Below are 14,962 nucleotides of genomic sequence, written 5' to 3' on the forward strand. Positions count from 1 at the left end.
TCTGTGTGCATCTGTACATTTTAGAATGATATACACACTTTGTGCATGTACATTTTAGAATGATATACACACTTTGTGCATGTAGTACATGATAATAAAGTGTGTTGTCTGTAAGTTTAATATGTTGTGCACAGTCTAGACACATCTCTATACTAAAAATCCAAATACGAGAACAACCACACACAAACACTATATATAGATAGATAGATAGATAGATAGATAGATAGATAGATAGATAGATATAATATATAAATATAAATAAGATTTAGCTCACTTTTAGGGATAATTTGGTTCTCAGAACAGAACAAAATGTACACACACAAACAGACCACCACGCACAGTCTTTATACACCGTAATCCCACCTGTCTTTTTCTAGAAAGCACTGACTCAATTTTTGGATCTGGTTTTCATGACCAAGCGAATGTCTTCTAAACAGAGAGATTATGTGGCTATAAAAGCCAGTGTAGGACGGGCCTGAACCAGCACAGCTCCATCAAGGTACCCCCTCCACAGATACCGCTACTAGCTGAAACTCTGCAGAATGGGCCGGGTGAGTACGAAGGTGATGAGGACACACTGTTGCCATTACTGATCATTTATTTACTGCTATTTGTGACAACAGTAATTAGTGATAGATCGATATATCAGGCCTAGACAATTAATAGGAAGATATTTGTCCATTAATATATTAAAGGGAAATTTAAACCTGAAAATAAACAAAGTTTAAAGATTTGGCTATGTTTTAAATGAAGACATGACATAAAATGAGTTTCAGTACTATTTGTGGGTCACTAATCAAATAAGAAATTCGTGGCTGGAATAAAGTCTCATTCGTTCAGATAATTTTCTACGAGGACAAGAACTTCACGGGCCAACGGTACGAGTGTGACAGCAACTGCTCGGACTTCCATGCCTACCTGAAACGGTGTAACTCCATCCGTGTGGAGAGCGGGGCTTGGGTGGTGTACGAGAGGCCTAACTTCATGGGCTACCAGTATGTTCTGACCCGGGGCGAGTATCCGGATTACCAACGCTGGATGGGTCTCAATGATCGCCTTTGCTCCTGCAAGATGATCCACTTTGTAAGTCACGCATGTTGTATATTCACATTGTAAAGTAGAGTCATTCCTGTAATGCAGCACCTTTTGAAATATTTAACTTTTAATAAATGAATATGCATGTGTTATATACTCTGATCAAGTTCAAGCACTTACACGTTATCAATTAAAGATACTTGACAATTAACACAATGGCAGGGAAATTGACAGGTTGCCTTACAGGATGAAAAAAAAAAGAGCTAAAGTTAGCCATTGCTCAGTGTTAGCATTGATGTGGGAGTGGAATTTTTTAGAGATGTTTGTGCTGTTGTTTTCCAACCAAGAAAGTTGTCACTTCCTGGAGGATGATGTCTGACTGTTTTTTGTAATATCCCTTCATCTAACAGGATGGAAAGTGATATAAAGGACTCGGAAGAAACTACGGATTGATTGCCTATTAAAACAATAATTCCCAAGTTAGTGCTTAAAGTGGTGAAATCGTTTAAAAATCACCCTGCAGAGACGGCCTTTGAAAATGTGCATTTTACATGCGCTTTCAAGTGAAATCACGCAGTCTCCCTCAGGCAGGCTTTTTATTTTAAAACATTTCTTCACTTCTGACAATATCCACCAGGTGGCACATGGGATTCTAGAGCAACAGCTCCCACCCTCCAACAAGTGGGTAGAGCTGCAGGCCAGAGATCTCCAAATGGGGCAGAATTTCCAAAAGAGCATGGGGTTACTCCAATAGAGGTTGCACAAATTCCAAAAGGGGGTCTCTTCCACTCTTGGTTGGGGTTAGGCCAAGGGTTAGATTAGGGTCTCCCTTTATCTTTGCTGGCAGTTAGGAGCTCCCGTCCCATTTTTGGAGCTCTGCCTGCAGCTGTAACCTTCTCCCCTCCGAGGTTACGAGACTGGTGTCTCTGCACTGCAGAAAAGAAATTGGAGTTTACTAATAGGTGGATGTGTTCAAACCACGTTAGGCATTAGTCAACCGCTTTACTTGATTTGTCTATTACATAGTGATTGCTTCCTTTCATTGGAGAGTTGAAAAAACGCCCATCCTGGTTTGGAAATGCTCACCGATTAGGGAAATGCCCATTTCTGTTTCGCAGAAACCTTGGCTTTTTGGACTTGCATATATATGAAGACCAGTCTTGCCAAGCCACATTGGAAGAACGAACTTGAAAGGATAGGAGGACGTAGAAAGCATCTGTTGCAAGCATCTATTTTATTAAAACCATACCCAACAAAACAATAAATGTTGACAGAATATAACGACTCTCACTAGCCGTCAGACTTTTGCGAGCTTACAGCAGGAAATTCTTGACATTGATAAATGTCCTTTGTCTGCCACCGTAGTACCCAGTTCTTGCCCACAAGTCACCATCCGATGCGTCGGATTTTTGGGCTGATCAAGAACACATCCTGGTCATTTTATGCATTCTCTATACATAAGTTCTTGAGTATTGGAATTTAACTTTGGCAGTGGATTATGATGTTGAACGAATCTACAAGAACACAAAAGAATGCACATTGAGTAACAGCCCTTTACTTCAGATTAATCCTTCTTTTGGGGTGTGTCATACCTCATGAGCATTTTACATTGCAGCCTAACCTTGTAAAGTATTAGAAAATATTAAATGATAGCTACAATTCGTGTAGTTGAGAAACGCTGGATTTTGTGATAAAAGAAAATGTCCATCTTTTTTGCGAGTTACATATTTTATCCAATATACAGACATTCTTGAAAATGTACTGCATGTAAGAAACAACCCTCTACTTTGATGTCTATGTGTACTCCATTCTAGACTAATCACCCTCCCTCTCCAGGTCACCAAATCTGAGTATAAAATCCAGCTCTATGACAAGGGAGATTTCGCCGGCCAGGTGTACGAGACAACCGAGGACTGTCCATCCTTGATGGACCGCTTCCGTACACGCGAGGTCCACTCTTGTAAGGTGCTGGATGGGATCTGGATCTTCTATGAGCACCCAAACTACAGGGGCCGCCAGTACCTACTGGAGAAGGGGGACTATCGTAAACCCGTGGACTGGGGTGCAGTCTGTCCCACGGTCCAGTCCTTCAAACGCCTGATGGAGTGACATTATCTAAATCATCCATCTTAAGTTCTCCTTTACCTACAAACCACGCAACCAGGACATCAACCTGTGCTAAATCAATAAACGTGTGGTAGCAAATATTGCTTGTTTACACTTTTGATTGTTTCTTTTGTTGTTGATAATCAAACTATATGGTATTTTGCCATAAATGGTAGAAGCTAGCTGAATTAGGAACATGTCTACATGAACAGGTTGTATGACATTTCCTCATCATCGAAAACCCTAAACAAAGCTTTGCAAGGTAAAAGACAATACGATCCAAATACAAGTTCACTTGCAATGAAAATAAACCACAATGTGTTCTGTGCCGTGAGTTATTGGCTGCCAAGAGCATCAAATCAAATTCAAGAAATCGAAATTTAGAAACCTCAAACTAAAAGACAAACTTTATACAGCATTTGGCTAAATGTTTGTAATCTGGTAAATCACACTTTTGCTGTTTATAAATTTACAAAACTATGTATTTACAGTTTCAGCCTTTATCATGTTAAAGGGATTGGTCAGTTATATGACTGAACACGAAAGAAGATTTTGGGCAGAATGTTAGTCACCGTTCACTTTCATTAAAAAAAAAAAAAAAAAAAAACATTTGCAATGAAAGTGAATGGTGACTGAGGTATACTGCCTAACATCTATTGTGTTCCACATTAGAAAAAAAGCCATCTGAATTTTTAACAACAACGGTGACGGGTGAGTAAAAGATGACACAATTACATTTTTTGACTTAAGTGTAAAATATGGAATTGTTAAGATACTTATTGCAGATACGCAATGCATGAATGAAATTGGAACGCTCACCACTTATGACACGGTTTTCCACAGCATGAGGGAAATAACAGTGAAATAGCTAAAAATAAAATGTACTTATCCATTTTTTTCCTTACCGTTCAGACCGAACGTCTCGTTGCGCTAAAAAACAAAACAAGAACTACACGCAGCGCAGCGAATATAACAGAACGCAGGTGTCTCAACGCGCGCTTTAAAATTTGAATTTTTTACTTGACAGTTGACACGGCGTCTACAAAAGCGCGGTGCTCACGTGAGACACAATTACTTTTCGCGGCAAATCGCTGTGAAGGCTCACAGACTGATATTTGATGTTTCACATGCTCGTGTTTTATTTTTTAATTCACATCTCCCCTCTAGCGGCCAAACAGCGGGTTTCGAGACTTTTTGAAGCTATATAAAGGTAGTGATACAATTTGTAACTTATTTATTTAATTGAGTACGATATGTATAAAAATTCGTCCTATAAAATTTTAAAAATGTAATTTAACTTCCATATTATCATTTTAGTTAATTTGTGATTAGTCAATGAAGCTCTACAAGAGCAGAATCGAGCTATATATATATTTTTCTGAAACCTTATGCAGAAAACATGCATACATGTGTGTGTATATATATATTATACAATAAATCCTGTATTCTGATTTAAGAATAGATTTTGCATCATTCAAGAATGGGGGAAAAAAGAATGATAATTAAAAATGAATATACCTTTAATATATTATAAACTTTCTAACAGCACCTTAGAAGGCAAATCGATTTTTTTGTATTGGCTTTCAGTATCTAAATAATGCAGCATTACAATAAACTTGTAATGGTCATATGGCATGCTACTATACTATTTTAAACCACTTTTCCCTTTTATATAAATAATTATTTTATGACCTATTTATTGAGAGACTACATGTAACATTCATTATTTTAAAACTTTTTTATAAAACATTTGTCACACCATAGATCTATTAAATTGTACTGCAAAAAAGTGAAAAGATGATTAAATATTGTGAAAATCATAAAAAGAAGTGGTGATGACCAGTTACAGCACCTAACAAATACGGTATACAAATATCTACACTTATGCCATGTATAGTCAAATATTTTTTCAACTTGATGTTTAAAAGCGAGTTAAATTTTTAAAATTTAAAATTGTGTAATCTGGAGTAAAGTCGCTGACTACCAACCCTGGAGTCCCCAGTTTAAATCAATGGCGTGCTGAGTGACTCCAGGAAGGTCTCCTAAGCAACCAAATTGGCCCGGTTGCTAGGGAGGGTATAGTCACATGGGGTAACCTCCTTGTGGTCGCTATAATGTGGTTCTCGGTGGGGCGTGTGGTGAGCCGCTGAGAATAGCGTGAAGCCTCCACAGGCGCTATGTCTCCGTGGTTACGCACTCAACAAGCCACGTGATAAGATGTGCAGATTTACAGTTTCAGACATGGAGGCAACTGAGATTCGTCCTCCGCAACCCGGATTGAGGCGAGTCACTACACCACCACGAGGACTTAGAGCGCATTGGGAATTGGGTATTCCAAATTGGGGAGAAAAGTGGAGAAAATCGTAAAAAAATCAACCCAGGCCCCTTGGAGAAGACTTTACGGAGTGGTTCGACTATCCCGTCATCAATACAAGGTCTCTGCCAGAAATTAATGCAACTTTGGATGGAAAGAAATGTTGTGACATTGCATAAGGTTGAAATAATGCTAGGATGAATGCATGGGAAAGGCGGTCCAATGAAATATTAGACATGCAACTTTGTTTTTTTGGTCTGGCAGTGTATTTGATATTTAAAAAAAACCTAAAAACCAGCGCACAGTTTATATCTTAAGTTCTGTCAGGTTGGATGGGGACCGTCGGTGGACAGCCAATTTGAGATCTCCCCAGAGATCTACATTTGGGTTCAAGTCCGGGCTCTGGCTGGGCCTGTCAAGGACATTCACAGAGTGGTCCCTAAGCCACTCTTGCATTGTTTTGGCTGTGTGCTTAGGGTCATTGTCCTGTTGGATGGTGAAACTTTGGCCCAGTCTGAGGTCCTGAGCACTCTGGACCAGGTTTTCAATAAGGATATCTCTGTATTTTTCTGTGTTCAGCTTTCCTTCAAACCTGACCAGTCCCCCCAGTCCATGCCTCTGAAAAACACCCCACAGCATGATGGAACCACCACCATGCTTCACCGTTGGGATGGTAATGTGCAGGTGATGAGCGGTGCCTTGTTTTCTCAGACATGATGCTTGGAATTGAGGCCAAACAGTTCAAACTTCATTTCATCAGACCAGAGAATCTTGTTTCTCACAGTCTGAGAGTCCTTTAGGTGCTTTTTTTATGTGTCTTGCACTGAGGAGAGGCTTCTGTCTGGCTACTCTGCCATAAAGCCCAGATCGGTGGAGTGTTGCAGTGATGGTTGTTCTTCTGCAAGTTTCTTCCATCTCCACACATGTTCTCTGGAGCTCAACCAGGGTGACCATCGGGTTCTTGGTCACCTCTCTTACCAAGGCACTGAGCAATCTCCCCTGATTGCTCAGTTTGGCTGGGCAGCCAGCTTTAGGAAGAGTCCTGGTAGTTCCAAACTTACATTTACATTTATGCATTTGGCGGATGCTTTTGTCCAAAGCAACTTGCAGTGCACTTATTACAGGGATAATCCCCGGGCCAACCTGGAGTTAAGTGCCTTGCTCAAAGACACAATGGTGGCGGCTGTGGGGATCAAACCAGTGACCTTCTGATTAACATTTATGTGCTTTAGCCCACTACACCACCACCACTCTAACTTCCACTGTGTCCACTGTGCTCTTGGGAACATTCAATGCAGCCTTCCTTGTGCCTTGACACAATCATGTCTGAGCTCTGCAGCCAGATCCTTTGACCTCATGGCTTGGTTTTTGCTCTGATATGCATTTTCAACTGTGAGACCTTATGTAGACCGGTGTTTGCCTTTCCATGTCATATCCAATCAACTGGATTTGCCACAGGTGAACTCCAATCAAAGTGTAGAAACATATCAGAGATGATCCACAGAAATGGGATACACCTGAGTTAAGTTTCAAGTGTCATAGCAAAGGCTCTGAATACTTATGTCAATGTGATATTTCAGGTTTATATAAGTCCCAAAGATCAGATTTAAAAAAAGTTTTTTAATTGGGTTAAGTGTGAACAAAGCATTAAGTTCCACTATCCATTTGCTAGATGATAACCTTAATAACCGTTTCTTTTCCTTCAGGCGTGGTGCTTTACATGTTTCTTGAGATAGGAAACATTGATCTAAAGGGCAAGAGTGTGATTGGGCTTGGGGCGGGCACAGATTTGGTGGGCAAAGCAAAGATAATGTTACAGACTCTTAATTCTCTGTTTTGTGATAATTAAAGGGTTAGTCAGTATTAGCGATGCTTGCATGTTCTTTCTCTTTTTAGGAGCCAATGTGACTATTACAGATCGTGAACCTGTGTTGGAATTACTTGCCGATGATGCACAAGAACATTCCTCCCAGCCAGCAGGGAGCAGTGCAGATATCCAAGCTCCCCTGGGGGGGGGGATTATCTAGAACTCTACCCACCAGGCAGCTATGAGCTGTCATTGGGAGCTGACATTGTTTACCTGGAAGACATGTTCCCTGCTCTCTTAAAAACTCTAGAAGACCTGTGCTCGGAGAACACTGTGGTTTTGTTGTCCTGTCGGATTTGTTACAAGCGAGATGAGCAGTTCCTGATGGAGCTACAGCAGAAGTTCTCGGTGTAAGAGGTCCATTATGACTCTCCAAGGGACATTCGTATTTATAGAGCAGTGAAAATAATGACCAAACCTGAACCGTAAGGACATTTTGGGACAGGTGGAGATCCCTTTTTGTAATTCAAATAATTTGAATCTTTATATGATGAATTAAAGCCAATGTCATGTGAGCCCAAAAGTTCTTCATATGCAATTAAAATGGACCATGTTGCATGTGGCTTGAAATTGTTGGAAGGTCACTGGTAAGACAGCAGGTGGCGCTGCCATCCAGGATTGAAATACCAAAAGTGCCTTTAAAGGGTTGTTTACATGCTGATTTCCTTGTACTTACCTCTTTCTATGAATTTCCATTACTTCCAGTTATTTTCAAAAGCGAGTACTTGGGCTTTGAATGAGATGGACAGATATTTTGGATCGGATATAAGAAACATAAAATAGTAAAAAAAATTATTACATAAAAAATTATAATAATAAATAATATAAAAACTTTTTATATTCAGTTTACAACTGTTAAAACACATCGTGTCAAACGATTCTTGCAAATCTCAAAGAAGTTTGCTATAAAAACCAAACCAAAGTCTTGCTACGGCATTGCAAGGGTGTTTCAAGGTAAATACCTAAAGGCCCAAGTGAAAGGGTCTCTATGATATTCTGGTTCTTAGATATAACTCAGGTCCTTCCTTCAATGTAAGTCTGAGGAATTTATTTGTCCAATTTATGGTCCACCAGGCAAAATACCACGTTCAATTGCCTAAAAAATTGTTTTAGCGTACACCTCGTAAAGCCACAGGATTTGAGGTCTCATTATATTGACAAGACAAAGCCAATATACTGTTATTCTACAAACTTGGTTTCAGGCCCGGCTCCACAGGGGGGCCTGGGTGGGCCTGGCCCACCCAATCATGAACTTGGCCCACCTTAAGAACTACACCTATACCCACCCCTCCGACTGTTTGGCCCACCCGGCGGGTCCTATGGCCCACCTTACATCTTTGAGCTGGAGCCGGGCCTGCTTGGTTTAGGGCTTTTTCAAAATCCCTAACCTGCAACCAAAATTTCTAACATTAACTTCTAGAGCTTTCAAGCTACAGTACATCCGCCAACTTGGTACAGACTGTTCTGACTAAAGGCGGTCGCACAACGGACGAGAAGGTCCATGTCGCGTCTAGGACACAGCATGGGTATCAAACACAGGGGCACCTTGATGCGGTTCACGTGGCAGACAGTACACACAAGTTACCCAGGCTTTCCCTTCTTAAAGAATGAACAAGGATAGAGTAAATAATATATGTCCATTGATAATGATTTGGGTCGAAATTAATGGAAAATTTTCGAGTTGCGCTCCGTGGCACAGCAGAAATTTGAGCAGCCTCCGGAGTTGTAGGTGGGCACCGTGACAGTGGCGGCGGCAGTGCACATACATTAATGGAAACGGTTGTTTTGAATTTTAGAACACGTCATGTCGTATGCAAGATGTGTCTGGTGTGCCACCCCCTTAAGTGGTGCTCTGTCTTTTCTGACTGATCGGAGTTACGGTTCTCCCACAGCAGTCCGTCCGTCCGTCCGTCCGTCCGTCCGTCCGTCCGTCCATCCATCCATCCATCCAAGGACATGTATTATAAAAGTAACACACTCACTGTAATGTCTGTACTGCCATCAAACTTTCAAAACTAGTTTAAACATTCAGAGAAGGCTTTGTCAAGCCAACATCAAAGTTTAATATGTTGAAATTTTTTCAAATCCCTGACCCCAAGTATGGGCAATAATTAAAGTGATGCTTTCATTTGAAAGCTAATTATTCAACAATTTAAGAATTTTTAAATAACGGCTTTGCAGTTGCTAATAAAGGTGTCTTTCTTTTATGCTTCCAAGAATTACTGTGCACTTAGAGACTGGCGAGAGCTGTGACTCATATTTGTGTCAGAATAATGAGTTTTTGATAAACAAGTCATTACTGGCCACCTTATAAACCGCAGCGACATTGACCCTGATGCTGCTAGAAACTCATTAAAACGCATCACCTGTTTAACGCTACACAATTTTCAAGGTGCCACATCTGTAAGAGGAAGTTTTTAGCAGAGCAGGCCATTCTCCATTTAACTGGAACGAACATGTGTGTCTGTGTGTTTGTTTGCAGAGGAAGTCCGCTTTTGGCAGATGATACCGATAGTTCCACCTGAGCTGAGTCAATAAAAAAGACACTTATGATATTTGTTGAGCTTTTAACAGGCTTTTAAACCCATGTTGCCCGCTGTTCAACCATTGTTAAAGACTGCACTCGAGAAATAGCATTTCTGCACGAACAAGGTTTCATTCAATTTTTGTGTCCCAAATGATGTTTTTATATTACTGAACAAAAGTAAATTTAGATAACCTAATTTGCATTTGTTCAACACTATAATTGTCTTAAACAAAGTTTATCTTCTACTTCTAGCCCGTAAATGACAAGTTTAGTTGCCAGTGTGTCTCTAAGATAGATAGATAGAGAGACAGACAGATTGATGGATGGATGGGTGGGTGAGTGGGTGGGTGTACCATCTTTTACAGGTCCCTGTTCTTTCCTGTGACATCACATCCTGTCAGTCTTAAAAGTAAAGGCGTCATTAAGGACCCTTTCTCTGACGCCAGTGACATCAGACTGTTTAGCATTGATTGGTCAAAACCAGATACTTAGACTCACTAACTGCAAATTAGTATCATAATTACAGAAAACCTCTTTCTTGAAAGGGTGGATGTGAACTTTCCCACACTTACAATAAAAATCGCTTACAAAATCTCTAATCTGTTGGATTTTACAGCCCTTTATAGAGGGAAAGAGCACATTGCCCTTTAGTAATGATCTTATGTTATATTGTATATTGTCTCACAGCATGGAGTACTGTAGGTAGGTACTACATAGAATAGATCAGAATATGGTCTCAGAAATGTGTCCTTATTTAATATCGTTTGGTTAGTGGTCGACAGTAAAGAGTCTTTAAGTACTTGATCTTATACAGTATCTAGAGAGCAGGCTGGCTGATGGCCGATGTATTGGCGATACAATACAAATATAATGATAGCAAATGATACTTTCATAACATTTTGTTAATTAAATGAACACTTATTTGACACCATTTTTGCTTATTTTCACAACACTTTTGTTAACTGGCCAAGCGGGAACAGTTATAATCTCAAAATGGCCGAATATCGGCCAATGAACCTGCATGGTCGATATATCAGTCTGGAACAATTTCTGGTAACCATCTCATTGTTTTGTTAACAAAGTTTTGACAATCTCTAACAGTGTAACTAATATAAATGATAAAAATGTTCAATATTGTTTCCATCCCCCATTTTTACCCCTACACAGTCATCTCATAGACCTACAAAAATGTTGCGAATCGGTTTGACGAGTCATTCAAAAGCAACGGTTCAAAGAATGATTTCTTTGCAAATCGGATATGACTATTAGGTAATTTTGACTAAATAATGCTTATGGTAATTGGCCAAGCGCATCTCAAAATGGCCAAATATCCCCAATGGATCAGCTAGGGCGATATATATCGGTCTGTCACTATTGTTTACAATAAAATGCAAGTTTTTCACGAAACTAGTCTGTCTTTTTGGGGTCTCTTGGCTTGAGGGGTCAGAATTGATCATTTTAAATGTGCCCATATCCAAATTAATAAAGATGTGAAATTTAATATTTCCATATAGCCTTTTAATACAAAAATTGGAGGTCAAGGGTGGAAAATCAGTCATTATATGTGTGCTGCCCTCTGGCTATATGTCCAGCAGTTGTTCTCTACTCTGTGGGATTAAATGGAGTAACAATTCCATAAACGGTCAGCCATTCCCAACAAACCACGGTTATGGAATACCAGTGCCCGAGGGAAAACACCACACTCAAAGGAAACTTGCCATCACCAAAATTTTTAAAACTACATTTTTAAACTGAACTTTTGAATAAATATGTCTAATAGTGGCAGATTTCCATATCAACTGAGCAGAGTGATATAGAGACAAACAATGTCTATTAATATATATCTTTATGGCGACTAAAAATGATAATATTTCATAAATAGGAAAATAAGGGTTGAAAAACCCTTTAAGGGGAAAGAGAATTCCCCTCATCCTTAAATAAAACCAGAAATGTATAGAATATTTTTTTATGCAATATACAACCAAAAAAAAACCTGTTTAATATAAATAGTTTGCATTAATTCCATTCATATTAGAATTACAATGTTTGTTAATAGCCTTTAAAAATTCGTACATTACATTCAAATGTTAGACTTGTGTGTTATAGTTGTTATCAGCTCCTTGAAAACAGATTTGTAATGATTTCCATAATCTGATGTTTTCTCATAATGGGCGTGTGGAAGGCACGCACACACATACTCGCGTGTAACGCGAGTATGTGATAACTTTATTATCAGAAGTGGGAGGGCTTTGTCTCCTTTCAAACAACTTGAGGAAGTGTGCTTGTGTCACTTCAAACATTTTATTTATTATTTGCTTTATAAATGACCATCATAAATTTTATGGTGCTTGAGCCCTGCTGTAAAAATGATTGAAAGTAGGCTGTTATGTATGTGCTAGGGAATGCTGGCTGTTCATAAGGTTACATAGATCATACGAGAAAATCATGAACACTGATATTATTTTCTATTATGAGATATTATTATTTATCCGAAAGGATTTTATTTTACATTCCTTTTGACAATACATCATGTTGTTCCTTTATCTGTGCTGGTGTTTTAAGGATTATTCTGGGAATCATTTTTCATTGACACTGAGTCACTGGAGTTTCCTTTCGTCTCTTCTTGCACCCAAAATAATAAACTTTCACTATTCGGTTTGACCGAATCCTCCCTGTTTCATATAACTCAACAAATGCATGTAACCAAGAGAATTTCATTTAAATGAGTTGTTTTAACGTCTTGTCAGTGTTACTTAATCCATTTGTTTTGGGACAAAATAAATATTTTTGTTGGCATCAACTGAACCCACCGCAGAGATTTGTAGCCAATTGTTACCTGAAAAGAGTAAATTGAACCTGTGTAAGTTGAACACTTATTATCAAGTAAAACAAACATAATAATAAGACAACTAATCTTTCTTCGAATTCAAACGAATCCAAAAACACTAACAAATCCAAATGGTTTGCATTTACTCCAAAAGCTTTTGTCCAATTAACCTGAATTTATATAGTTCATACAACTGAACTGTGGCTTGTTGGGACTACTCAACACTGTTGAGTGGAACTACTTAACACAGCTTTTTTAAGTAAATCCAGCAGTTTATTTTTTGAGCGTGGAGTCCAGTTCAGGAAAGATATTATATATAACTCTTATTATCAAGTAAAATGAACTTAATAACACTGTGTAACACTAACGAATCCGAATGGTTTGCATTTACTCAAAAAGCTTTTGTCCAAATTGGGATTTTCTCCCCAATTTGGAGTGCCCAATTCCCAATGCACTCCAAGTCCTCGTGGTGGCGTAGTGACTCTCCTCAATCCAGGTGGCGGAGGACGAATCTCAGTTGCCTCCGCGTCTGAGACTGTCAATCCGCGCATCTTATCACGTGACTTGTTGAGTGCGTTACCGTGGAGACATAGCGTGTGTTGAGGCGTCGCGCTATTCTCCGCGGCATCCACGCGCAACTCTCCACACGCCCCACTGAGAACGAGAACCACATTATAGCGACCACGAGGAGGTTACTCCATGTGACTCTACCCTCCCTAGCAACCGGGCCAATTTAGTTGCTTAGGAGACCTGGCTGGAGTCACTCGGCACACCCTGGATTCGAACTCACGACTCCAGGAGTGGTAGTCAGCGTGCGTCTTTACTCACTGTGCTACCCAGGACCCCGAAAAACTGTTTTTTGAGTGTGGAGTCTAAAAGCTCAGTAAAAATGTAATATATTAACTCCATTTAAAATAACCTTTATTTAAATAATTTGTTTAAACTTTTTATTAATTACATTTTAACATATTATATGTGCTGGGCAGTCCGACTATTTTGGCAAATCGGTTCATTCGGAAGGTTCGTTTTAATAACGGCTTTGAAAAACGATGCACAACCTTTTCTCTGCGGAGTGTTTTGGGCTTTATTTTTGTTGTGGAATTGCTTTTTATCACTAGGTTTTCACAAATGTTGCTTATTTTTCCAACATAATTAACAAGATTGTTAAGAATATCACTAATATATATGTTATGATAATTATGAATATTTTTGTAAACCGTATCCCATCTCAGAGTTTTACTCGAGAACAAAAACATCCTTTACAGTCCAGTGATTTTATGATTTTGATTCACTTTGAATTCGTTTGTCGTTATATTCTATAAAAAAAAATCACTGATTAGATGATCTATCACAGCATGCCTGTAACACATTATTACCCAATTATTGTGTTTGATAACAGGGATTTGATCAATGTTAGCACTGAGTGTGTGAAAGTGGGTCAGATTTGAGGAAACCTGTTTTGTGTGTGCATGTTGCATAGTAGGTACTTCATTACCGCTCATTTATTAGATGTTTTGACATGTGGTATCACTGGCAGGGCACGTTTTACAGGAATGCAAACTTTAATCTGCCACCATTTTATTGTTCAGTTTACAAGCAATGTTGAGGTAATGCTTAACGCTCCTAATCTTGACAGTCAGCAGGAGCGTCAGTGTCCAACACATAAAGACAATTGCGCTGGAGAATACTGAATTTATTGTGTGCACAGCTTTTAAATGTTTATTGTTATTTATCTTTGGGAGACTTGGTTTAGGGAGACTTTCGTAAGATTTACAATTTAATCTTGCATTTTCTGAAGAGAGCCAAAAAAGTGTTTTGAATTGGGTTGATCTGTTCACTTAACACCCACATTCTAGTTTACATACTTGATGTTTGTGAAACATGACATGTCCTTTTTGTAAATCTGTCAAAACACACATTGTCACACCAAAATGATGAAGTAATGTGAATAATTTTGTAAAATATCAAAATACATTCTCATCTCCCAGTTTAATGGGTAAGCCATTCATTGGTTGAGTTTCCTGTTTGATTGAGTGGCCCGATGTGTCAACTTCTGGTTCAACCAATGGCGTGAGTTTAGGGCAGGACTACCTTTTTGTTCGACCAATTGCAGATGGGGGAGTATTTGGGAAAGCTGTTTGAAAACAATCATTATGTTGGATTAAAAATCCCTAAACCAAGACCAAACTGTAACTGCATCCTTAAACTTTCAAGCTACATTCACCAAACTCGGCACAGACCCTCAGGCTGTTCCCACTCTGGTTGCTCTAACTTTTCTAACTGATT

The 14,962-nt window shown here is 39.1% G+C and overlaps 1 protein-coding gene and 1 pseudogene across 2 annotated transcripts; both read left to right on the plus strand.

The window, feature by feature from the left end:
• Nucleotides 1-434: 434 nt before the first annotated feature.
• On the plus strand, nucleotides 435-3,255 carry LOC127640894 (gamma-crystallin S). 2 transcript variants are annotated; one of them, XM_052123595.1, is made up of 3 exons: nucleotides 435-551; nucleotides 841-1,083; nucleotides 2,872-3,255. In XM_052123595.1, the coding sequence occupies exons 1-3, from the start codon at nucleotides 543-545 to the stop codon at nucleotides 3,142-3,144; spliced, it is 525 nt and encodes a 174-aa protein (XP_051979555.1). In that variant the 5' UTR covers nucleotides 435-542; the 3' UTR covers nucleotides 3,145-3,255. The 2 variants fall into 2 exon arrangements, with proteins under 2 accessions (XP_051979555.1, XP_051979554.1); XM_052123594.1 differs by having other exon boundaries at nucleotides 482-563.
• Nucleotides 3,256-3,345: 90 nt separating this feature from the next.
• On the plus strand, nucleotides 3,346-7,751 carry LOC127641006 (protein N-lysine methyltransferase METTL21A-like; annotated as a pseudogene).
• The last annotated feature ends 7,211 nt before the right edge of the window (nucleotides 7,752-14,962 follow it).

The sequence above is a fragment of the Xyrauchen texanus genome, chromosome 50 (assembly GCF_025860055.1).
Source record: "Xyrauchen texanus isolate HMW12.3.18 chromosome 50, RBS_HiC_50CHRs, whole genome shotgun sequence".
Taxonomy (NCBI): Eukaryota; Metazoa; Chordata; class Actinopteri; order Cypriniformes; family Catostomidae; genus Xyrauchen; species Xyrauchen texanus.